The sequence below is a fragment of the Glandiceps talaboti genome, chromosome 17, assembly GCF_964340395.1.
Source record: "Glandiceps talaboti chromosome 17, keGlaTala1.1, whole genome shotgun sequence".
NCBI lineage: Eukaryota > Metazoa > Hemichordata > Enteropneusta > Spengelidae > Glandiceps > Glandiceps talaboti.
The window spans coordinates 8670093-8697725 of NC_135565.1; the positions used below are offsets into that span (position 1 = coordinate 8670093).

Consider the following 27633-nt stretch of genomic DNA (forward strand, 5'->3'; position numbering starts at 1 on the left):
TGCATTTGGGGGCAAAAATTGAAAGCTTCATAATGGCTTGAGAAGTAATTGGTATGAGTATTTTTTAAAAACAAATTAGTTAGTATATCAATAAGTCTACACGGACATATTCTTGTCCGTGAGTGTGAAGAGATTAATATGCATAAAGGCGAATATTTCAGACATCATACATTACGGACACTTGTGTTATGGATACTGTATATCACTATATCTCACCAAAGTCTAGCGACACACATACCAGTTTCCAGGTTCGATTATTGTTGGTCTGTGAACTAATTGTACTTATGTATAAAAAGAAACATAATCGCTTGCCAATATCTGCCTGATGGTTTTATTAGTGGGTTTTCACCTAAGCGAAGACGAACGATATATGCAGACGGACAACTATTGATATGCAAATACGAACGTAAGCATGAATAGATGCCACGTATAAATCGACTGAAACCTCATTAATCTATTGACAATATTTAACGTCTTCAGCCCGAGTGGGTGAAAGAGAATGTTTCCTTTGTCAAGTAACTTGCATTTCATTATCACAAGCTTACAGATTTGTCAATACATTTCTTGTACACCTGTTTGCAGATGTTAATGAATTAAAAGAATATGGCGATTGGTTGATGGGCTTGGAATTGCAAGCTTGAGACGAGAACGTATTGATTTTGCATGATTTGAACCAACTGTTCACTTTCCTTCTAATTCTTTTTAAATATAGAATTCATGTAATATGTTAGAATTAGTTATCAAAGTAATTCGAACACGTGCTCCAGGGAATTGTCGTGCAAAAATGGCCGGGTGCGGACGTGTCTTCCGGGTTCCTGTGACACGTATCGAACGTCAATTGATTTTGGAAGCTATGGGTCAGCGTGCTAACAATTATCAACTGATAGCAGATCATGTCCGTGCAAATGTACGCATTCTGTCTCGAGATGTGCAAGACATTTACATTATTCGTTCTGCTACTGTAGTAAGACGTAGAATAAGGGATGTCGTCCAACGTCATCAGAACAGGTCATTGTTCGCACAAATAGGAAACGACCAGAATTTATGACAGGGTGGACTTGGAATATTGTGATCATGTTGAACACGTTATGATTATTGATACCTTGATAGCCAGTTATAAAGGATGTATAGTGGGTTTCATAATGGTGCTGGTCGACAATAACACAACAACCCGATCGTCGAATACATACGTCATGACTATATCAACGTTTGTTAAAGTTTCACAGCTTTTTGCAACACTTTTGGACTAGAGATCGGTTATTTGTTCCCGGCTTCTTCGCCTCATTGGCTTCATGCATTCACAAAACAAGTTACTTGACTGTGCAGACAGGGAAAAAAATAGAAACAAAATTATGATATCCTTATGCAAATAAAATGCGACGTATAAATCGAACGAAACTCATTATCTTTCGACAATATTTAACGTCGACGAAAGTGGACGTATGCAAATTTTAGAACGAAAGCACATTTTAGAACGAAAGCCGACGAAAATCTATTGTTATGCAAAGACAGAGTGACGTATAAATCGACATGGCCGACGAAAAGCTCATTAATCTATTGATAATATTTAACGTCAACGAAAGTGGACGTATGCAAATTTTAGAACGAAAACATTTTGAACGAAAGCCGACGAAAATCCATTGTTTTGCTAATACATGCAATAGGTAAATCGAAATGACCAACGAAAAGGTCAATAATCAATTGACATATTTGTCTCCAACGAAAGATGACGTATGGAAATTATAAAAGGTTGCGTAACTGAGCTTCTCGACAACCTACTGGGGGGGGGGGGGGGGTTCCAAGCTTGTCGAATTCAAAGTAAGCTTATAACTTTATTATGCTACTTATCCTCGTCAGTTTCACCTGCGGCAAAAATAAAAGGTTCATAAAAATGTCTTGTCCAATCCGTTGAACAAACACAAAACATCAATACTAGTAGTACTCTCGGTTAAAACAGTTTTTAAAGGCTTCCTTTGAAAGTAGTCAGGGTAGATAACTGATAAATACAAGTCAAAATGAGGAATAATCGTTAATTGCCGCAAATATTTCAACATTTTAAGTTGAGGGGTAGTACTTTCTAATTATTAAAACAGTACAATCACAAACGTTAGAGAAGTCTCCAGCGTATATAGTAAAATGCAGATACCTTGGAAAGTTAAATTAGAAACGAATGCGACGTTTTGACCAGGACCATGATTTCATTTTCAGAAGATGGATTGAAATATCGGATTCGTTTCAAAATAGCTGTATTGTACTGTCCTATTGACTCTCTCGGAACAATTAACAATACATTTTCTATTCTAATTATTGTTTTTCGCTTGGCTATTTCAAATGCACCGGTGTGTATTGAGCAGTTCTACCAAAATATAGCTCTGTCATATACAAACCAAATAGCAATAATGTTTGGTAAATTTCACCCCAAACATTTCAACTCTTTTGTTTTGATACACTGCATAGTTTCTTTTCCGTTAAAGATGGTTGAACTGGTTGAAATTGACACTTCAATATTTCAACGGACATGTTATAACATTAATTTGCATACCAACTTGTACAACGTCAGCTATGATGTCACAATGTTATCAGGTTGAGAGTTTTATAAAACTATGATAATACCATAGTTATTGACGTAGAAGTTTATTCACCTGTGTTTAAGACTGAGGCAAACATTTTGTAATTATGTTATCGCAAAGCATGCGCTCTTATGAGCAAGTCGTGAGAAGAATGCTCACATTCAGGTGCACACATGAGGAAATATTCACTTTTGGCCAAAATTATCAAACACGCTATATACAGGTATACAGGTATACAGGTACAATTCTGATTATAGGCCTTATTTAGGCCTCTGATATCAGATCATGTTAAATTAAAGTCTTGTCAGTGCGTATGCTAGCATAGTCTTCAAATTTAAATTTCATTTGCAAGTCCTTCCCAGTGTCTATCTAAACGTCTCTCAAAAGTATATACATTTGGTGCATTAACCACATGATTGGGAAGACTATTCCATTGGTTTATACTTCTATGTACAAAAGAACATTTCCTAATATCCAGCCTAGTATGGACTTTGTACATTTTATATTGATGCCCTCTAGTGTCACAATGTCTCGTCTTGACAAAATCAGTCACTCTAGTGTCATATTTCCCCGACATAATTTTATAGAGTTCAATCATATCTCCCCGGAGACGACGGTAAGCCAAAGTTGGTAAGTTCAGATGCCTTAGTCTTTCCTGGTATGACAATTCTCTAAATCCTGGAATTAACTTGGTAGCTCTGCGCTGTACGTTCTCGATGGCAATAATATCTTTTTTGAGGTAAGGTGCCCAAACTTGATTTGCATATTCCAAATGTGGTCTGACCAGACCTTTGTACAATAATAAAAAACTTTCTTTGTCAAGATGAGCATAAGTTCTCCTTATCAGACCCATTATGGAATTTGCCTTATTTATTTTTGTAGAAATGTGACTTGAAAAGGATAGCTTATCATCCACGATTACTCCTATATCCTTCTCTTCCTTTGTATTTCTAAGTTTGACCTTATTTTGTCCCATGGTATATGATCTATCTGACAAGTGTGTCTTTCCTATCCGCATACTGGCATATTTATCTGGATGAAATTTCAGAAGAGAGTTCTCTGTCCAAGTATACATGTTATCAATATCTGTTTGTAAGCAATCACAGTCTTCTTCCTTGAATATTCCCCTGAAAACTTTGGTATCGTCTGCGAATAGATATATTTCTGAGCTTTGTACTACATCTGGAAGTGTGTTGATATATATTACAAAAAGTATGGGTCCTAAGACAGATCCTTGGGGTATACCACTTAGCACCTCCTGCCATTCCGATGAAACGCCATTTACAATAACTTTTTGTTTCCGATTATTGAGGAAAGCAGATATCCAGTTTAGCAGCAGGCTTGGGATCCCATAGTATTGAAGTTTCTCCATTAAACGCCTATGAGGCACTTTGTCAAAGGCCTTCATAAAGTCACAGTACACAACATCAACACATCCTCCAAGATCAATAATTTCTGTCCACTTGTCTAGGACTTTGATTAGTTGTAGTACAGTCGAACGACCACTGATGAAACCAAACTGTTGATCACTAAACAAGTTATTACTGCTCATATATTTCACAATAGAGTTCCTTATCAGGGTTTCCATTATTTTACAGACAACACTTGTAAGGCTGATTGGTCCGTAATTGCTGGCTAACCATTTACAACCTATCTTAAATATAGGCGTAACGTTGGCACACTTCCAGTCATTCGGTATTGTCCCTGTCTTTAGTGATGTGTTATAAATTATGGTTAATGGGGTACAGAGCACTTCTCTAAGTTCATATAATATTCTGGGATGTACGAGGTCAGGGCCTGGTGATTTTGAGGTTTTTAACTTGGATAAAATCTTATAAGTGTAGTCTCTGGAGTAATATTCAGCTCAAGTATGTGTCTAGCATGTATGGTATTTGGTAAATCCCAGTGGCCTTGTTGCTCCCTTGTGAAGACTGATGAAAAGAAATCAGCAAGAACCTCTGCTTTTTCTTTGTCACAGGTGGTCATATCTTCTCCTTTATCATTGCCTGTTTTGGATAGGTTCGGTACTCCAGTTCTTAATTTAGATTTAGAACTGGCATAGCCCCAGAACTTTTTTGGGTTTGTCTTGACCTCCTTCGCCACTGACTTTTCATAATCTTTCTGTACTTTCCTTGTTATTCTTCTAACTTGGTTTCGGATTTCACAATAGTCCTGATATACTTGACCGTCTTTTGTTTGCAAGAATCTTTGCCATAATCTGTTCTTCTTTTTAACCTTTGCTAACGTTTTTCTATCCAGGGGTACAGCATAGTTCTTTTTGGACGGATTCACAACTTTCTGTGGAATGCAGACTGTTTCCGCTTCTCTATAAATTTCTAGAAATGTGTTCCATTGTATATTCACATCATCTCCGCAGGAATTAAGTACTTCTGCCCAGTCTATACTTAACATTTCTTTCATTTTATTGTAGTCTCCATTATCACATTTATATCTAATCTTTGGTTGTACATTGTCCTCTTTAACACACATGACTTTGATCTTCAACATAGAATGGTCACGACCAAAATCTCACCAAAATTTGCCCTCACAGGAGAGGAATTGGCATGAGGAAATTGTCACCAGTGAAATTTTTCTCAGCTGATTGTTCTAGTGTGCTCCTGGCTAAATTAGTGTTTCTACAGGTGAACACCCACTAAGAAATTCATTGACAATAGTTAGCGTCTTCGACGAAAGTCGACTTATGGAAATTAACATGACAAAGAGTAAGTGCAAGTAATGGTACGATATGGTTGCGTAACTGTGCTGCTCGACTACGTACTGGGGAGAATCACCAGAGCTTGTTGAATTCCAAGTACATGTATAACTATAACTATGTTTTACTACTTTTACTCTGGAGTTTCACCTTTGACAAATAAAGGTTGCCACAAAAATGTCTTGTCAAATTCATGGAATTAAAGCAGAACATGAGTAGCACCATTACCGTTCTTCACTTCTACTTTGAAAGCAACCAGGCTACCTACGAACGCATGTCGAATGAGGATTAACGGTTTATTTCCGTAAATATCAGAAGTCTCTAAATGCCCTTGCCAATCAAGACAGTTCTACTCTTTGTCTAGATACAGTGCAAAGTTTGTCCTCCGTTAAGGATGATTTAACCTGATACTTCAATACTTCAATGGACATCTCATTATAATTTGCATGCCAGAGTCTTCCAACGTTAGCCAATGACGCTACAAAGTTCTCAAGTTGAGAGAACTCCAAAACCGCCGGCTACTGCTGCAGTGTCTGGGCAATACCAAAATTTTTGATTGGTGGAATCTAAAGATTTGCATATAGAATTACAGATGGTTTCAATGACGTTAAATATTGTCAAAAGACTAATGAGTCTGTATTGTTGTTTAGGTCGTGTTCATTCAGGTTAACGTCCGCATTTGCATATGAATATCTCATTAACGAGGGGACCGTAGTTGACCGTCGGTATAAGTGCTTAGGTGAAAACCCGCTATTAACACAAACCTATGACAGGCCAACCAACGATAAACTCTGATATATAAAGGAAGAATTTTGGATTTGAATCATAGAAGTAAATACATAACAATATAGTTCTGTATCAATTTTTGGTGCTAAATACCGGCGCAAAACTTCCCTGGCTTAACTTGTAGAATAAGTTCTTACACACAGAGAATTTTGATAAAGTTTCTTAGATCCAGGTGTTTAATTTGTTGAAATCTAGGATTGGTGAAGATGAGGCACTTATTTTGTAAATTTTTACTGTCAGTTTTACTTCAAATGTCGTTACAAATGTCGTTAGTTTATTAAAAATGTCGTCAATTTTATTACAAATGTCCTTAGTTTATTACAAATGTCGGCAATTTTATTACAAATGTCGGCAATGTTATTACAAATGTGTCGGCAATTTTATTACAATTGTCGTTAGTTTATTACAAATGTCGTCAATTTTATTACAAATGTCGTTAGTTTATTACAAATCGCAATTTTATTACAAATGTCGGCAATGTTATTACAAATGTGTCGGCAATTTTATTACAATTGTCGTTAGTTTATTACAAATGTCGTCAATTTTATTACAAATGTCGTTAGTTTATTACAAATGTCGGCAATTTTATTACAAATGTCGTTAGTTTATTAAAAATGTCGGCAATGTTATTACAAATGTTGGCAATTTTATTACAAATGTCGTTAATAAGTTATTACACATGTCGGCAACGTTATATTACAAATGTCGGCAATTTTATTACAATTGTCGTTAGTTTATTACAAATGTCGGCAATTTTATTACAAATGTCGTCATTTTATTACAACTGTCGGCAATTTTATTACAAATGTCGTCAGTTTATTACAAATGTCGGCAATTTTATTACAAATGTCGTCAGTTTATTACTAATGTCGGCAATTTTATTACAATTATCGTTAGTTTATTACAAAGGTCGGCAATTTTGTTACAAGTTTTCAACAACTTTATTACAAGTATATTCGTAATTGGTACAAGTCTCTGTAAATATACAAAACAAGTTGTAATGTTATATATAGTGGCCACAACAACATTTGGTTGTGCTATTATAAAACATTCTACAAGTTCAAAATTGAAATACACAAAATAATGATTTAATTGAAATGGAGATAAGATTTCATTATTTTAGAGAAAGGGATTGGGGAGACGTTATTCTCCCCTTTTTTCTGTCCTTCATCTAAATAAATCAGAACTCACGAACTCATTCCCGGCTCTACTGGTCAACTATCCCTGAAATCCCTTCCCTATCAGATTTAAAATGATGAACTACTACCCATTGTGCACAGCTCACTAAACCATGCACATCCTCGAAAACGCCACTAAAATTGAATAGATTAATGAAGAATAGAAAATCACTGTAATGATATGGAAGGGGGCTGCTGTACTCAAACATTGATAGTATAAGTCAAATCGATACACATCAGTGGCGACAAATCTCACAAATTTCATGTAATGTCATGCGAACACATATTTTCTAATATATTCTGTCGAATTGCTCAGTATCCACGGCAGCTTGCAAAATATAACAAAACTCCGCTAAGAATTACACAGTGTACATTCATTCATTCATTCATTCATTCATTCATTCATTCATCCATCCATCCATCCAACCATCCATTAATTAATTTGTTCAATCGTTCATTCATTCATTCATTCATTCATTCATTCATTCATTCATTCATTCATCCATCCATCCATCCATCAATTAATTAATTAGTTCCTTCAAATGAATGGCATCCACCCATCAATTAACTAATTAATTAATTTCTTCGATCATTCATTCATTCATTCATTCATTCATTCATTTATTCATTCATTCATTCATCCATCCATCCAACCATCCATTAATTAATTTGTTTGATCATTCATTCATTCATTCATTCATTCATTCATTCATTCATTTGTTCGTTAATTCATTCGTTTGTTTGTTCAATCATTCTTAAACTTCCTCATCACATACATACATACATACATACATACATACATACATACATACATACATACATATATACATACATACATACATACATACATACATACATACATACATACATACATATATACATACATACATACATACATACATACATACATACATACATACATACATACATACATATATACATACATACATACATACATACATACATACATACATACATACATACATATATATATACGGATTGATTGAAATAATAATAACTTTTTTAATTGTTCAATTGATTATTATATTAACCAATTCAATTAATGCTTGTTAAATCCACTTTCATTTGACGTGATGTTTTTGCGATCTTGTATTTCTTTATTTAGATAACCCATGTTTTAGTGTGAAAGGAAGGACCCTCCTTAATATAATTTTTATTACAAATTTCGGCAATTTTATTACATTTTTTTCCTGAAATTTATTACAAATATCGGCAATTTTTATTATATTTGTCGTTCATAGAAATTATTACAAATTTCGGCAATTATTACAAATGTCGGTTTTATTACACGAAAAACGTGATTTTTATTACAAATATCGGCGTTATTACAAATTTCGGCAATTATTACAAATGTCGGTTGTACAGCGCCCTTAACTTTTTTTATTACAAATTTCGGCAGGTTTATTACACATTTGTTTCTGGAATTTATTACAAATATCGGCTATTGTTATTACAATTGTCGTTCACAGAATTTATTACAAATGTCGTCAGTCTATTACAAATATCGGCAATTTATTACAGATGTCGGCAATTGTATTACAAATTTCGGTTTATTACAAATTTCGGCAATTATTGCAAATGTCGGTTGTACACTCCCCCCTCCCCCTGAGATTTTGGAAAAAAGAAAGAAAAAAGCTACTTTTTGAATACATAGCGATGTTATTAAAATCGTTATTTACGTGACGATTCCTAGCATGCGTAATTTAAATTGATGGTTCACTATTGACTGTACACTGACTCTTCGCTAATATGTATCTTATATCTCTATTGTACCTGGCTTAACTTCGAATAAAAATGTGTCCTGTTAAAAATTGTAACTTTTTGCAGCAAATGAAAAATCCTTTGTGCGTGAAAGTACAACAAAGTGCGCACATGCACTATGCCTTTTCCGCGAGTAAAAGTAGTCTTGAAAGTCTCCATCATTTGAAGATAGCAAGTCGCAATTATAATGTCAGCGAGTGAAACTCAAAAAAAAAAAGAGTCCGAAAAAGTCGTTCAACGTGAGGTCGCCTGTTATGCTGCATGCAGTGACTCCGAAGATGCGCTCGATCTCATCTTGTTCCTTATATTAAAACATTTTTAGAATATTTGGTGGCCCTGAAAAACTTAAACTAGGTACGTAGTTTAAGATCCACTCTTTGGAGATCCACTTTCAAAAATTGTGTTCGACCTTGTCTTTGGTTAAAATGTTGTTTGATATAATTATCTCATTGCACACTGACACTAGCGTTATTCCGCAATTCATTTTGAAGCGACAATTTGCTACGGAAAGAATGGCCCTGAATTTGTAAACAGAGTTGTACCTTCGACATCAAAATCCAAACTTCAATTTCCATTATAATGATAATGACAAGGAGAATTCACTGAGTTCACCTAGGGTTCCGACATAAACGCGGCCATAAACGTTTTGGGAGTTGGGTAAAGAAAATGATTATTTTGTTGTGTTACTTATTTGAGAAAGCACCATCCATTTTTTTCCTTTGAATGTGACATCTTTTCGGCACCTACTTTGAAAAATACGACATTAGGCAAAAGAAATGAAAAAGCTGTTCAACCTACCCATATATTTTTTTCTGGTGATGGGCAATATATCCTCATGCGGGCTTCGCAATTGTTTTTTTCAAAATTAAGGATATTTCGTTATATTTTCTGAATAGTTCATGTAACAATATACATTTGAGTCTATTCCAAATTATATATTATCTTATACAGTGGTTTACTTGGCTCTGATGATGCATACAAGCATGAGTTGAGATTACATTAAGCTGTTACATATCCAATGTGCACTAAAAAGAATTGAACAAAAGTTTACGACAATTGGAGTGGGCTAAGCAGTCATTGGGCCATCAAAAGTCTTGAAATGTTTTGCTCTTTTTTATTCGTGATTTTTTGGAACCAAATTAAACTTCAGGAGAAGTCATTTACCAAGTGCACATCCGCAAAATATCTTTCAGCTTTGCCACAGCAAAATACCCTTCCAGATAATATGTAAGGCATAGCATACTTGTTTCAATTCTGGTATTTTATTACCATATTCAAGCATTGTAAGACTTTAAATTATGTCTATGGTTTGATATTTTATGCCTCTAAATGGCCTCCTACACAGTCTTTTTTCATTTTTGTCACCCTTGGAGTTGTCTCCTTCCAATCAGTAGCAATCAAGGTGATAATTGTCTTTCTCCCAAAACAAGATGGAAGGTGTCTGGCTAAGTACCGCCCTGTATAGGTTAGAGCTAATTAGAGACATCTCATTACGCATGTGAAATCCACATCCTGTGTAAAGTAATCTCGTTCGGAGTATTATTGCAGTTGGCTATCACTGTTATTTTATGCATCATTGTACCATATGATTTTATATCTCCACTGTAGTGGAGGTGACAGAAGGGGTGGCTAAAATAATGCTTGAGTTTCAGTTGGCAGGGCTTAACATTTTTTAAGAAGAGAGGGTGAGAGGAACTACACCATTTGTTTAACAGTAAACTGTGTACATTTCCTAACTGTAGCTATGCAGACAAATTGCATGAGATAGTATCAAGATGACTGAATAAGTTCTATCTAAACTCGACCTGAAATATTTTGCTATCATTATGTATGGTTTGTATTATCCTTGTCAAGCATTGTGAAAAAATGAAGTCGACCGACATACCCAATGTGATGGGTTAGGTTACCCGTTGACCAGCATATGCCAAAATAGATATTATGTAAATTGTATGCACATTTATGTAAATTAACACCTTTCTAAATTTTAAATACACGATTGCACCAAGAGAAAGTTCTCCCCCCCCCCGGGCAATGTGGTCAGGCTACGGCCCTGGAGCATTATGGCAAACGCGCTTTTTCAGTCGCTGCTCCCAGGTTGTGAAACTCTCTGGATTCGTCTATTCGCAATGTACCTTCTCTTTCTTCTTTGAAAGCACAAGTTAAAACACATCTTTTTCGAAAAGCATATTTCTCTTGCATGGCTCAATGAAAGTATTTTATTCACAGTTAAAACAATGTGTCAGTTTTATTAAACCGTTTTTATAGTTTATTTTGTTCTATTCTCCAATCATTTAATTCGTATTTTTATTATGTGAAGCTTATTGCGATGTTTATGCATATATATATATATATATATATATATATATATATATATATATATATATATATATATATATATAATATATTAATAATAATAATAATTTATTTATAAAGCGTCAGTATCCACACAAAAAAAATGTGATCAAAGACGCTGTAAGCAATTCATACAATACAAATATCACTTAAAAAGCAGTTTTAAAAAGTAAAGTTTTAACATTGGATTTAAAAGCAGATAAGGTAGGTGACTGACGGATGTTGAGTGGGAGATTATTCCAGAGAGTGGGGGCAGCAACACTAAAAGCACGATCACCATATGTCTTAGTACGTGATCGAATGGGGCAAAGTTTGAACTGATCAGCTGACCTTAAATTACGACGTGGAACGTATAGTTCTATCATGCTAGAAAGATAAATTGGTCCAAGCCTGTGAATGGATTTAAAAATAAGAACTAAAATCTTAAAAACAATACGTTCAGAAACAGGTAACCAATGCAACTGATATAAAATTGGAGTGATGTGAAAGGTGATTTTGGAACGAGTTACAATTCTAGCAGCAATATTTTGAATACGTTGAATACGGTTGATTAGGTACTTCGGAAGCCCAAATAAAAGTGAATTACATGAATCTATTCGAGATGTAATGAATGCATGAACTAATTGCTCAGTAGCAGGTTGAGATAAATATTTGCGGATAAGCGCAATACGACGCAAATGAAAAGTGGCAGAACGGCAGATCTGTCCAATATGCGGCTTCATTGTCAGACAAGAGTCAAGGATCACTCCAAGGCAATGGACGGGAATCAGAGCATCGCCAACACGAATTTCTGTAATCGCTCTAGTGGACAGATCACAAAAAACTGAACATCAAATGAAGATTTTGAATTTTAATATACAATGCATCATTGTGAAATATCTTGAGTGATCAGCCACGGTGTAACCGGAATAGGACTAGTAGATCATGTGTACGGCGAGTGAAATGAAACCGACATTCACCCAGTAGTATGGCGCTTCATCCATCTTACATAGTTTTTTAGTATGATGACTATGACTTTAATATTTATTTTATGCTAAGATGTACAGTGACATCTACATCATCCGTACATCTTACAATATATAATTCAATTGATATACATGTAATGGTTATTAGACTAATACATTGTAACTATCATTGAAGTGGTATGGGTTCATTGATCAACTTTGAATACGTTACCTACCGTTTGATCTGGGAAGACCTGTCAGTTGTGTCAGTTGATTGCTATCCATATACAGATAAGTCAACTGTTTTAATGTCCACAATGTGGATGGTATCTCCTCTAGCTGGTTTTCTGATAAAACCAGTGTCTCTAGTTTGGTACATTGATCTATGTCTGGTGATATTGTACTCAGCTTATTGTCACGCACTTTCAGATCAGTCAACTGTTGTAATGTCCACAATGTGGATGGTATCTCCTCTAGCTGGTTTTCTGATAAAACCAGTGTCTCTAGTTTGGTACATTGATCTATGTCTGGTGATATTGTACTCAGCTTATTGCTACTCATAGACAGATAAGTCAACTGCCGTAATGTCCACAATGTGGATGGTATCTCCTTTAGCTGGTTCCCTGATAAATCCAGTGTCTTTAGTTTGGTAAGTTGACCTATGTCTGGTGATATTGTACTCAGCTTATTGCTACGCATAGACAGATCACTCAACTGCCGTAATGTCCACAATGTGGATGGTATCTCCTTTAGCTGGTTCTCTGATAAATCCAGTGTCTTTAGTTTGGTAAGTTGACCTATGTCTGGTGATATTGTACTCAGCTTATTGCTACGCATAGACAGATCACTCAACTGCCGTAATGTCCACAATGTGGATGGTATCTCCTTTAGCTGGTTCTCTGATAAATCCAGTGTCTTTAGTTTGGTAAGTTGACCTATGTCTGGTGATACTGTACTTAGATCATTGTAACTCATATTCAGTTTAGTCAACTGTTGTAATGTCCACAATGTGGATGGTATCTCCTTTAGCTGGTTCCCTGATAAATCCAGTGTCTTTAGTTTGGTAAGTTGACCTATGTCTGGTGATATTGTACTCAGCTTATTGCTACTCATAGACAGATCACTCAACTGCCGTAATGTCCACAATGTGGATGGTATCTCCTTTAGCTGGTTTTCTGATAAATCCAGTGTCTCTAGTTTGGTATGTTGACCTATGTCTGGTGATATTGTACTCAGTTCATTTTCACTCACATCCAGATTAGTCAACTGTTGTAATGTCCACAATGTGGATGGTATCCCTTGTAGTTTGTTAGATGATAAATCCAGTTCCTTTAGTTTAGTATAATTATCTGTATTTAATGGAAATAAATATTTTATATAGCTTGAACTGTAGTAACAACCTTCTTTCTCTAATGAGGACACGTTACCTAGATAATTGTTGATTTAGAGAAATACATCGTCATATAGGAAGTATTCAATTACAGAGATCAAACTTTAATATGTTTCTTGATTATATATAATGCAAACAACGATTTAGAAAAACGAAAACACGTAGTTTTTGTCAAAACTGTAATTATTATAACTTGTACAGAGCAGTGAAATGATTCAATCTTAAAGGTCCAGTTTTATAAAAATGCCGCTTTGTGTTCTGTAAATAGAATTGTTACAAAAAGTAACGTGTTCAGAATTCTTGTAATAAAGAACAATAGTTTACACTGATGTGGTGGCTTTTTGGGTAGGGCCTTCATATGTATATAGGACAGGTAACTGTAGGAGAGTCACATTTTACTTTTACTCATTGTATTATCTAAATTTGTAGCATTTTGCAATTTTGGCATTCCATCGCTGCCACCAATGTTACATAGTCGCTATGGTTTGGTGAAGTAGGAAACATCAAATACCTGTAAACTATAGACGTGGTTGCAGCATTGGGGACGACTCCTTCCTTTTGATTATGTTACTTATATCAAGTCTGAAAGCATTTTCACTGTAGGATAGATTACGTTGTAGAGGGAGAAACTGAGGAGGGTTACTTTTGTTCGAAGTGAACGGAGAAGGCTTACACATTACACAACATACCGAGCTACATTTTTCCCAGTCCTCCCCTCTTGTAATTACTGAAAGCTCCCTAACACAACAAAAAAGAGTACATGGTTCTCAAAAACAGACAACAGTCCCTATCGGTACAAGACATACTATCAGAAACCCAACATTTGCAGTGTGGAGTGTCGCAAGGCTCTGTGCTCGTATTGTGTCTACACATATCACCACTTGGAAAGCTAATCCGACATCACAATCTCAATTTCAAACAACATACAGGCGGCAACCAGGTTTCTCAACAACCTTCCCAATTCTACCCGTCAACTACAGTAGCTAAGATGGAAACTGCTGCGCATGATAGCAAAGCATGGATGATCTAAATTAACTACAGCTGAATGATAACAAAACTGAGGCCCTCCTTATCAGGTCTCAGTTCAACAGGCTTCCTCGTCCCGTCAATGACATCAACATTGGATCGTGCTCTGTGCAGTTAGTGGTTGATGTAACATTTGATGACCGTTATAATCTCAAGCTGTACATCTCTTTGACATAAGATCAGTTCGTTTTCACCTCCGAACAATAGGTTGCATAAACCAGTATATTGCCAAGGAAGTTTGTCATAAACTTGTTCATGTACTTATATCATCGAAACATAACTATTGCAATGCCCTTCTGTATGGGGTGCCAGCTAAAGACATTGTCCCTCTTCAATATGCCTAAAATACAGCAGCTAGGATTGTGTCTCGTACAAGGAAAATGTAATTTCGCAAGTTACATCGTATAGAGAGAAATTATTGTTTTGGTTTATTGCGAGGACGCTGTGATGGTATATCACTTGTGTTTGATTGCCAGTAAAGTTGGGTAGGTTCAGTCTACACGTTACCACGGTCATTGACACACCTGTAATTTTTTATGCCGTACAATTGTCAACCTTTTCTACACGTTCTTGCTATTTTGGAACCTAAACATGGCCGAATCGGAAACCAGGCAGTCTGCTGAGGCTACTAACAACTCTACACTCGATCTACATCAGATTATCCAGGCAAACAACAACCAATTGCTGACTTCAATTACCCAACTCGTGACTGACAAGATGTCTTTGATGAAGCGGGAGTTACAAACATCCCAAGAGGCCGCGAACAGGGAACAGATGACCGAAATCAAATGGGCGAAATACTCGGAGGCACCAAAATGCAAAAGAAAGGCCAACGAAGATCAGTTTTAACACAATATGAAAGTCAGAGACGGTCTGCAAGAAGCCAAATCAAATATCGATTTCAAGAAACTTGATGACGCCAAAAAGAAGCTCGACGAAGGTATCGAAATTATTGATCAACGTCAAAAACTAATTCTTCTGGCGGACGGGTCCGAATTTGGATGGGGGACAGCTCTGGAATATCAGGCTCACGAACTTGCCGACGATAGTGACCAAAACTTTAATAAGTCCATGGGCGGAAATACCCAACAGGATAGTAGTGTATCCAAAAATGGAGGACAACGCCCAGGTGGTGGCCCAAGACCCGGAGTTTGCTTTTCGGAAAAGCTGGGCAGTTTCGATCTGAATGCAGATATATACAGCAACTGGTAGTGTAGGCGCCAACTCAAATGTTGGCGGGAACGCATGACAACAAAAGTTAAGTATACTTCCTTCCCATATTTTCGAAGTTTCTAATGGGGATGTGGCATTTTCGTCTTATGGGGAAGGTAATTTTTCCGATTTGGATTCTGATGTCTTTGTTGATGATTTAATTCCAATTATCGCATCAAATCCTGATATTTCTGTAAAGGCAACCCCGGTTCGTGTCAGGGGAAATTTGCTACGTTGTATCGATTTTTGGCGGGAACACGCGCCCAAACCCATAGTGGAATTGATTGAATTTGGTTACAAATTGTCGTTGTTATCACTGCCGCCTTCCATGTTCAAATTTAAGAATGCTTCAGCATTGGCAAATGAAGCCTTTGTAACGGGTTCTATTCGAGATTTATTAGAAACGGGGGCAATAGAAGAAGTGAAAGACAAGCCATATGTCTGTAACCCCTTGTCCGTCTCGATTAATAAAGCAGGTAAGAGTAGGCTTATACTAGATTTACGGCTGGTAAATCTACACTTGTTTAAAAATAAATTCAAGTGCGAGGATTTAAAAGTCGCAAAAGAATTGATCAAGCCTGGGGATTTTCTATTTAATTTCGATATGAAATCAGGATATCATCAGTGGAGATTTTCCCACAGCATAGGAAATTTCTAGGTTTTTCATGGGATTTTCCTGAATGTAGGAGATTTTTTATTTTTTGTGTTTTACCATTTGGGCTTTCTACGGGGCCATACATTTTCACTAAAATTGTTGCAGTTGTTGCTAAATAGCGAGGGGAAGGTAAGTCAATGTCATCTATATTGACGATGGTCTGGGGGCGGGCAGATCACTGGAAAAAAGCTTCTCAAATTACCAGAGAGGTTTAGTCTGATCTGTCCAAGTTTGAGTTTGTTACCAGTGAGCAAAAATGCCAATGGGAGCCAGTGCCTAGAATTACATGGCTTGGCAATATGACATCGATATGTGCAAAGGTGAGATTTCAGTCACTACTGACAGGATTGTTCGTTTGTTAGCTTCTATCCAGAACTTATTGGACTATTGGAGAAATGGGAAATCGCTTATTCACACTCTGTCCAAGCCAATCACTGTACGTAGGATAGCACACATTGTCGGGCAAATAATGTCTATGAGATCAGGAGTAGGTAATGTGGTCTTGCTTATGACTCGTCACTTATATTATGCTATGAATACTAGGAGTTCTTGGAATATCTTTGTTGTGTTAACAGTAACACAACAGGCACTGGATGAATTAGTCTTTTGGAAAGACAATATTAGTAAGTTGAATGGCAGACCAATATGGAATAGCTCAAAAGCCAATAAAGTAGCATACTCTGATGCCTCAGGTAAGGCGTTTGGTGGATACGTCGTTCAACATGATAAGGACATTGTGCATGGTAATTGGGATCAGTTTGAAGCAAGCCAGAGTTCTACCTGGCGTGAATTGGAAGCCGTACATAGAGTACTATATAGTATTGCAGATATTATAAAGGGTCAATCTGTAAAGTGGTTTACAGATAATCAGAATGTGGTAAGCATAACTAACCGGGGCAGTAGAAAACCCATGTTGCAAGACATTGCATTGAGTATATTTGCAATCTGCATCCAATCTGGAATATCTGTAGATCCTGAATAGATTCCAAGGTCTGCTAATGAGAAAGCTGGCTATATCAGTAAGTTAGTAGACACTGATGATGGGTCACTCAATATGAAATATTTTAATCAGCTGAATGTTCTCTGGGGGCCATTTTCTGTGGATAGGTTTGCATCATCTTACAATGCAAAATGTACTGTTTTTAACTCTAGATTTTGGTGTCCCAGTTCTTCAGCAATGGATGCTTTTACCCAGAATTGGGGGGCTGATGTTAACTGGTTATTATTGCCCCCGACTTATCTTATTGGGAGGACAATTAGACATCTACAACTCTGTTCAGGCAAAGGTGCTCTAATACTGCCTGTTTGGAAATCTGCCTATTATTGGCCATTAATTTGCCCTGACGGGGTACATTTGTCAGAATTTGTGCATGACTGGGTAGATTTACCAAGTAATGACCCTGTGCTGTTCCTGACTGGAAAGGCAAGGAACTCTGTATTTGGAGGTAGAATCCTAAATTTCAGGGTGTTTGCCCTGTGGCTAGATTTTGAACCTACACCTAGAGCAAACAGAAATGGTTATTGTTTATCACAGTCTGGGGAGTGCCCCAGCTGTATTTCCTAATGTTGGCTCTAGCGACAACAGGAAGTATATGTTGTCCATAGTAGCCATTAACAAAGCCAATAATGGCATGGTATGGTTGTATTAACATTTGGTCAAGGAAACCCAATGAAGTTGGTTTGCATGAATTTTTCTATAGAATTATGATGTTTAATGATATTGGACAGTTCAATTTGTCTTTTGTATGAATTTTATTTCACAGGTACTGGCATTTTCCATACTGGCATTTGGGCAGAGTTTGACAAGGTTGAAGATCCAAGATCGTATTTAAGGCCCGGAGATGGTCCAAAACATGTAATTTCTCAAGTTACATCATATAGAGAGAAATCATTGTTTTGGTGTATTGTGAGGGTGCTGTGATGGTATATCACGTGTGTTTGATTGACAGTAAAGTTGGGTAGGGTCAGTCTACACGTTACCACGGTCATTGATACATCTGTAATTCTTTATGCAATATTTGTTTTTTGTTTTTTTTAAATAAAACTGTATTTGCCTAGTGATATGATATGATATGATATATATTTTATTACCCGATCAAAAATAAGTACAATACAAACGTAAACACAGGAAAAGCAAAACTAGATCGGATAACAGGAGTCAGAAAATAGCTATGCTAATCGTGTCTGACCCCTGGCTAAAGTAAATAATGGTATAAGTTTAGAGTGCAAATAAATATACAAAAAGTAGCTCTACCCTTAACCCCCTCCCCTCACCCCCCCCCCCTATATACTAGTATATGAGTGACATAATGAAAAGAAGTCATATATTACATTAGAACTGTACAATGTTATATTACATACTCTTTTAGTAAATCTTTACATAGTGATGACTTGAATCGCTGCCTTCGTGGTTCATTTCTTGTGCTGTGTTGTATTGAATTCCATGTAACTGCACCTGTGTATGTCATTGACTGTTTACCATAGAATGTTTTCACAGTAGGTACGCATAAATTATTTTGTTCTTTTTGTCGTGTATTGTACTCATAGTTTAACACATTGCAGTATTCATCAACAGAGTGTGGTAAGTTATTGTGCAGCAAATCATAAACAAAGGTACTGACCAAAAACCTGTGCAGTTTATGTACATCAAGAATTTCTAGAGTGTTGAAAAGTGGTGAAGAATGTGTCATGGACTGGCTATGTGTGATTGCTCGCACAGCCATTTTTTGAGCTAGTAAAATACAATTCAAATAGGAGGAAAAAGTGCTTCCCCAGACTTCTATACCGTACGTTATATGTGGTTGGACGAAAGTTTTATATAGTAAAATAAGTATATTTTGGGGTACAAAGTCCCTAAGTTTATAAATGATTCCTATTTTTTTCCTAATAGTCTTATTGACAGCGTCAATGTGCATATTCCATAAAAGATGGTTATCAAAGACGATGCCAACAAAAGATGCAGAATCAACTTGCTCGATAACGTTACCATTAATGCACATGGTTCCACTAATATTCATTTCTTTTCTACGGCCTCTAATAAACATGAATTTTGTCTTATTCTCATTAATACTTAGTTTATTTGCAGTACACCAATCTATCACTTTTTCAAACTCGGTGTTCACTGATGAAAGGTCAATATTGTTGAGGTATTGAGGGAATGTGTGAAAAAGGTTGGAATCATCTGCAAACAGTCTGAAGTCAAAGAATGAGGAAGAGAGTGGGAGATCATTAATGTAAAGTAAGAATAGTGTAGGACCCAAAACTGATCCCTGTGGAACTCCACATGAAATAGGCAAGCATATCGAGTTGACATCGTCAGAGCTAACATACTGTTGGCGATTACAAAAGTAGTCCTGGAACCACATCAGGGGTATACCTCTGATGCCATAATGCTCGAGTTTAGACAATAATATACGATGGTTGATAGTGTCAAAAGCTTTAGAGAAATCAATGAAAATGCCAAGAGTAATTCTACCTTCGTCTAATTGCTTTAGGAGATAATTTACTATGTTAACGACAGACAATTTTGTACTATACTTTTGGCGGAAGCCATATTGATGATCATATAAAATTTTGTTGCGATTTAGAAATGATCTAAGGCGATTATCAACTAATTTTTCTAATATTTTATTCAAAAGGGGAAGAATAGAAATTGGCCTATAATTGTCCGGGCTTTGTTCTGGCCCTTTTTTATATATTGGTTTCACTTTTGCGATTTTTAGGGAATTTGGAACCTCCCCAGAAGAAAAAGAAAGATTAAAAATATATTCCAGAGGTTTGGATATAGTGTCGGATGCATCCGATAAAAGTTTAGCCGGGATATTATCGTAACCGCAAGATTTACTGATATCCAGCGTTCGCAAAAGTTCCCGAACTTCATACTGGGTCGTGGGGTAAAGATAAAAAGAATTTTGGATTGGTTCTGTTAAATAATCTCTAAAATTGTCGCGTGACATATTACTAGCAAGTCGTGGGCCTATATTCACAAAGAAATCATTGAAACCTGATACAATATCCTGTGGAGAGGTGTATTCACATTGGTTTCCGTCTGAAGCAATTATGAGTTTGTCAGGTAGATTATCCTTGGCATTACCATTCCTCTTACCGAGAACATCATTAATTACATTCCAAGTTTTCTTCATGTTACCTTTGTTCTTAAAAAATAAATTACCATAGTACATCTTTTTTGCATCCCTGAGGATAGAAGTTAAATCATTTCTATAGTTCTTGTATTTACTGACAATACAAGGTTTGAAATTTGATTTGATAACATTAACGTACAATTTATGTTTTCTATTAATTGATTTCTTGATAGCTCGTGTGATCCAAGGTTTATTAGTCCTTGGCCTTTTAGTATTTCTTGAAATATTTGGCGCGTGCTTATCACAGGCTGCAATGAAAATTGAACTAAATTTGTCGTATGCAGAGTTTACATCTGAACAATTATATACATCGTCCCAGTTTATTCCGGTGAGATGTCTACGAAATAATTCTACATCGTACTTACTGTAACATCTGTAGGATATATGTTTACAATTACTCGTAGTATCTTTGGAAAGTAAGTTCTCAAATATAGCAAATACCGGAAAGTGATCTGAAACATCTGTCATAATAGTACCACTTTGGATTGTGTTGGAACATATATTTGTATAAACATGATCTATTAACGTGCTAGATGTGCTGGTCACTCTGGTTGGCGAGGTTATGAGTTGGTGTAAACATAAGCAATTCATGCTGCCTAAAAACATTTCTGAATTCATATTTGGGTTATTTAAGTCAATATTAAAATCACCCATTATAATACACTGTGATTTGTCTAGTTTGAAAGTGTTTAACACTTCAATTAAATTGGTTTGAAACTCTGTTAAGTTTGTGTTTGGGCGCCTATAGATTATACCTATGACGACTTTCTGGTTCTCAATACATGTCTCCAACCAAAGTGTCTCAGCATGAACAACCTCAGCTTGTAAAACTTTATACTTTATAGACGAAGAGATATATGCTCCAACACCTCCACCCCTGGTTCCCACACGGCAATTGACTTCAAATGAATACCCTTTCAATGAAAATAAATTTATATTTGAGATATTCCATACTTCTGAAATGCCAATAATACTAAAGTTCGTTTGTATGACGTCTTCATAGAAAAGTCTTAGACTATCAAAGTTTTTGTTCAAAGACCTTACATTAATATGAGATACTGAAAATGAAATATTGTCTTCACTATTAAAGTTAACATTAAAGTTTTGTGGTGTCAAGGCTGAATTTCTTACATCAAATAAATATTCACATGTGTCATCGACCATTTAGAAATCGACATGAGATAATGTTACAAGAATACAGACTGGTAAAGTTAATGAATCTTTCTAAGGTCACTTTCATTATTTATAATGATAGATCTAGCATCTTTGTTTTTCCTTACGTATATGGTACCGTTATAGGTCCATAAGTAGCTGAACTTTGCTGACTTTCTTGCATCGTTAGCTTTACGAAGAAGCTGACGTTGCGTTTGACATAGATTTTCGTTGATGAAGATATTGCCGTCCTGTTGGTAACCGAAATTTCTTGTAGAAACGCCGTGCAGTTTTCGTCTGTTCTCATATACAGCATTTCTTGCCTTGCGTGTAGTGAATCTGACGATTATTGGTCGCGATCGGAAATTTCTTTGTTGCGGGTGTTGGTTTCCAGCTGGTTGAACGGGGTTCTGTTTTGTACCAATTCTATGTGAAATATCCACATCATTGGCAGTTATGTCGGGATGAATCTTCTGAAGGATGTCAAGAGTAATGGCATCAGTGTTTTCACTACCATCAGATTCCGGTACGCCGGCTATTTCTAGGTTGATTCTTCGATTGTATTGGTCAAGTGAGTGCAATTCTGTTTCGAGAATTGCAACTCGCTTATGTAACCGATCATTGTCTTGCATCAAGGTGTCATGAGATTCTTGCATATTTTCCATTCGTTTTCTCATGGTTTCAAATTGAAGATTTATAAAATCCATTGCTTTTACAATGTCGCTCTGAGAATCTGCAAGCCGTTTGATGTCGTCTTTCATTTCTAAGATTGCATTGAGAACTTTGGCTAACTCACTTGACTCAGCTTCCATCAATGGTTTTGCCACTTGTTGAGAAACCTCTCCAGGTGCGCAATCCGCCATGTTGTTACTAGTTGTTGACATGGCTCGCGGAGACTCTTTTCCAAAGCGTAGTTTATCGCATTCAGGACAAAGCATCAGGTCTCCCTGGCAGAGCTTTACTTTCCTCCTGATACCACAGTCATTGCATTTCATGATTGCTATCAAATAGTTTTGTATGAAGTTGAAGAATGGTAGGGTTTGCGGAGAGCTACTGACGTACGTGCGTCACCCATGAGCACCCAGGTAACCAGTATAGTGGATGTTTACACTAAATTGTAGCCATTTTGTATACTGTTAGATTTGTCTTGATGTTTGATGTATCATTAATTTAAGTGAAAGATTTTCTGGAGCAGGTAATCAAACGCTTTTCCAGAGCTTTTTCCTTTCCATACGTGAAAAGGTTTTTAACCTCTGTTTTTTAGGGCGAGGTTCCTGCAGGAGATATTCTTTTTGTTGTCAACTATGCACCTCTGGATTAAACTCTTTTCTACAGTACTGTAACATTTATGTTTGTAACATTTATTCTATGTTTGTGAATAAAGTTCAATGACCTGGCAGCGTAGCCACACACTGTATATATGTTGTGTTGGTAAATGTATTTAAGGCCCGGAGATGGTCCAAAACACAGATAACATCACATCGGCTCTTTCTTATCTTCACTGGCTACCTGTCCATTACAGGATTCAATGCAAACTACTACTGATTACCTACAAGGGGCTCAATAACACTACTCACTCCTGGTTACATCGCTGACTAGTCTGTAAGGTACGCCGTGACGGGGCGCCCTCAACCATCGGCCAACCCCTGTGAGAGGAGGCCGGTGAGGGCGAAACGTCACGACGTATCTTACAGTCTAATCGCTGACTTGATTAACAGTAAACTCGCAACTCGTTCACTTCACTCAAAAACAAAAGTCTACTTCATGTACCCTATTGTAATACAAAGTAATACAGTGAGCATGCATTCTCGTGAACAGCGCCAGTCTTAGAGAACAGTATACCACTTGAACTTTGTTCTTTGTCAACTGTCGATAAATTCAAGAAGGACATCAAGACGCATCTGTTTGCAAGAGCTAGATCTACTATTGTTCATGTTCAACGCCATTGAACATTACATCGTATTGGATTTTGGCACTATACAATTCCTTTGATTGATTGATTGATTGATTGATTATTTGTTATCATTATTTGATAATTGACGGTGTTTTCATTATTTCGTATTTATTTATTTATTTATTTATTTATTTATTTATTTATTTATTTATTTATTTATTTATTTATTTATTTATTTAGTGAATAATTCATTATTATTTGACGATATTATCATTATTCAATTATTATTTTGTCATTAATTGACGGTTTTATCCATACTTCGTAATATTTTATTATATAATTAGCTGAATTTATCTAATCTATGGCATATAGTTCACTCAATCTAAGAGATATCTTAGAACCTTTGGTTACTAAACCATGAATATTTTGAACAGACTGATGCTTCTTATAGGGTTCGTGTCTAAAGAGGTTTATACATATGAAGCAATGGATTTTAGTTAGTAATTCACTAGGTACATATAAAATTACTGAAATTTCAGAGGGATGGGGTGGATTGTTTTGTGGATGAATTGCAAGGGGTCACTATTTTTTAAGTACAACATGGACAAAAAGTCACCGTTCCACCCCCGGCCATAAAAAACTGATCGCTTCCTTAAAACGTGGCGTACAGTAATGAATTTACTTTAAAAGTGTTTCATAGAAGTGTATAATTATCCAGTGGAAAGGTTTTAAATACCAGATACTTTCGATGCATTAGTAAACATCAAGATCGATTATGTTTACATACGAAAAGTAAATGAAGTGTTGTTTACTTGTATGCAGTGAAATACCTAACTAATTTGCATAATAATTTGATAGGTAAGCGTCTAATTTGCAGTTACTTGATATTTCAGAATTTGCAATGGTCAAGAAAAATAGTAAAATACTTAAATGAAGCAACAAAAATGTGTTCAAAAAGTGTGTAACAATCTGTGCTTAAAAAAATGCATGTATTTGCTATTTTCATCAGGATTTTACTTTGCTTTAGGATCTATTTCATCTCAATTTATCTCATTTGCATAACCAACAGTGAGAATACCGGTTTTATTTCTGACTGTACATCAATGTAAACAATGGTTCATATGTAATAAACTTGATTATTATTTAAATTATTATTGTTATATAATTTTATATAATTATTAATGTTTGTCAGGAAACAATTTTTAATAATAATAGTTTATGTATCCCTTTCACTAAACCACAGAAAAGCTATAGTGTTTTGTAGCCCAGTGGTGATTTCATAGTGTGTTTTTATTATTCAACTACATATATTGTTTGTTAACTGAGAATGGACAATGTTTGCTACTACTTACCAATATCTGGTGGGACCTTTTTCAATTCTCGTCCAGACAAGTCGATTGCCGTACTATCTATATCAAACTCGTTCAGCAGCTCCATTTCTGTGATGAAAATAAACTTGTTACTGACAAGAATGTATCCAACGTAATATATATATATATATATATATATATATATATATATATATATATATATATATATATATATATATATATATATATATTACTCTGCGAAATTGCTCAATTTATAAATGGGTAGGTAACTTTACCCAGTTCATGAAACAGGCAATCGTGTTGCCCAGGTTATGAAGTGGGTATTGTAAGATATGCCCAGTACATTAAATGGGCATCTTTTATAGGACACACACAAAATAGAATAAGAATCAGACAATTTTATTATCATGTATTTACAAACTCATCACTTCACAATTCTTATTGTATTATTATTCAGTGTAGCTTTTGTTTTTAATATAGTTCGATAATCAACACCCCAGTTCAAAACTCTTGTCCCCCCCCCCCAGTTAATTAGGCCCCTTTTAGATCGTAATCTATACTCTCATTTGCAAGGTTGACCATTCCATGAACTGGGCAAAGTTACATGCACATTTCATGAACTGGGCAGTTTCACGGATTGGGTGTAACACACACACACACACACACACACACACACACACATATATATATATATATATATATATATATATATATATATATATATATATATGTATATATGTAAACTCAGTTTATGTAATATTTAGATACTTGAGTAAACAGTGCTCAATACATATCTATGTAGAGTGGTGTGAATAACAAAGTATCAAGTAAGATACACAGGAGCCTTTATACAGTGTTTCACATGATATGGGTGCCACAGTGAAAGTTGGTCAATACATATCTATTTTGAGGCTGGTACTTTGGTATTAATTCGGAACGTTTATTTAATACACTAGATTTGTCAGCATATATGATATATAGCTTTATTGCCAAACTGAGGTGACACTGCTTCGATACATTCGAATAGGACTTTGCTTGTGTGATGACTGATCAGTCAAAAGTTTTATTGATATGGTAAATGTGTATCCACGCTCCTTTATTGGAGAGAGTATATTAAATTACTTCCTATCGAAATTTTGAATCACAAACGACCTAAATAAGTCACACCCGTCATATTTACTTTTATACTTACCTTGTGGTTAAGGTAGTCGTACACGTAAACTTTGAATGTCTACAGTTTTCGTTCGATACAGGGCAAATTTTCCGTACAATCGTCCTAAACCCGGGATAAACGTCGACTTGTGTTGTGATGTGTAGTATTCAAAGGACGTCTATACGTCTATTGAGTCAACCTACCCCCCAGGCAGTACCTGAAACTCGTAAACAAACACCCATTGTTAAAACAACATACAAAATGTACTAAATATGTCGCACTCTCTCAGAAATAACTTCACGTCCCCTTCGTGGTTACCATGGTGATCGTGTACAGGAACCTGACTGCAAGTTTTTTATTCACATAACTAACCCTCCCTTCCCCTTCCCTCCTATCTCTCCTCAAAAAATACACCAACAAATCACCAAGAAACAGCTATTGTTCTCCATGTTATTTTCACATGAGGTAAAAGATATAAGACATTGATACCCTTGCTTTAAATATGTATTGAGCACAGCAATTCAGGTGTAGTATGACATCGAACAATGGGACAATTAGATGTACACATACAAAGCACTAGTTATTCAAGCAGTAAGTTTGTGATACCATTGCATATAGCATGACCTCTCTAAAAGTCAAGAACAGATAAGTTTTGGTATTATACTCGCCGAGGGTTGGACAATGGATTCCAATGCAAGGGAATCCATTGTCCGATATATTATTACTCCAGTTAATCCCTCCCAATTTATAGAGGGATGATATAAGCCATAGATATCCTCAGTAAAATTAACACAGCTGAACTGATAATCACTGTGCATTATTGAAGCCAATATGACACTTCAGACTTTTAAGTTATCAAGACGTTGAATATTTATCATTATCATATAACAACGTGCAAATCTTCTCCTGTGTGACGTCAAACAGGGCAGATCAAAAAGCCCATATCATCCCTGTTCTACCATAACTATTTTGATCGTCCCAGCGTTCCCATAGAAACCGTGACCTAAACGATCGCTCAGCAGCTGATTTACTTCCGTAAACAATGGCCTGTCGGCAATAAATTTTTGTGTAATTCAATTATGGTGAGGGTTTTGAAGACTGTGAAATATTGGGGTATACAAATAAAGTACATATGGATATATGGGTTAAAAATAAAAATGGGGCTATGTTCATTCTACATAAATTTTATTTCTGAAGACATGCATTTGTACGTGCCGATCCCATAGGCGGGAAAACTAAATTGTCGTCTGCCTTTTGCCAAGTTCAAAACTTGAAGAATACGTGGTCGTAATGTAGTTGTTGCTTGTTTTTAAATTATTTTACTGTCAACAGTGCAAGATGGCTGAGGCATCA

The 27633-nt window shown here is 35.9% G+C and overlaps 1 protein-coding gene across 1 annotated transcript in view; it reads right to left on the bottom strand.

Moving 5' to 3' along the window:
• The window catches only part of LOC144448030 (uncharacterized), a 46371-nt gene extending 20014 nt beyond the window's left edge, over window positions 1-26357 (bottom strand). The window contains exons 1-3 of the mRNA XM_078138179.1: window positions 26320-26357; window positions 25149-25235; window positions 12562-13674 (exon numbers count right to left, since the gene is read on the bottom strand). Of these exons, the coding sequence (XP_077994305.1) occupies window positions 12562-13674; window positions 25149-25233 (1198 nt within the window). The 5' untranslated portion in view covers window positions 25234-25235; window positions 26320-26357. The remainder of the gene's footprint in view (window positions 1-12561; window positions 13675-25148; window positions 25236-26319) is intronic.
• Window positions 26358-27633: the final 1276 nt, after the last annotated feature.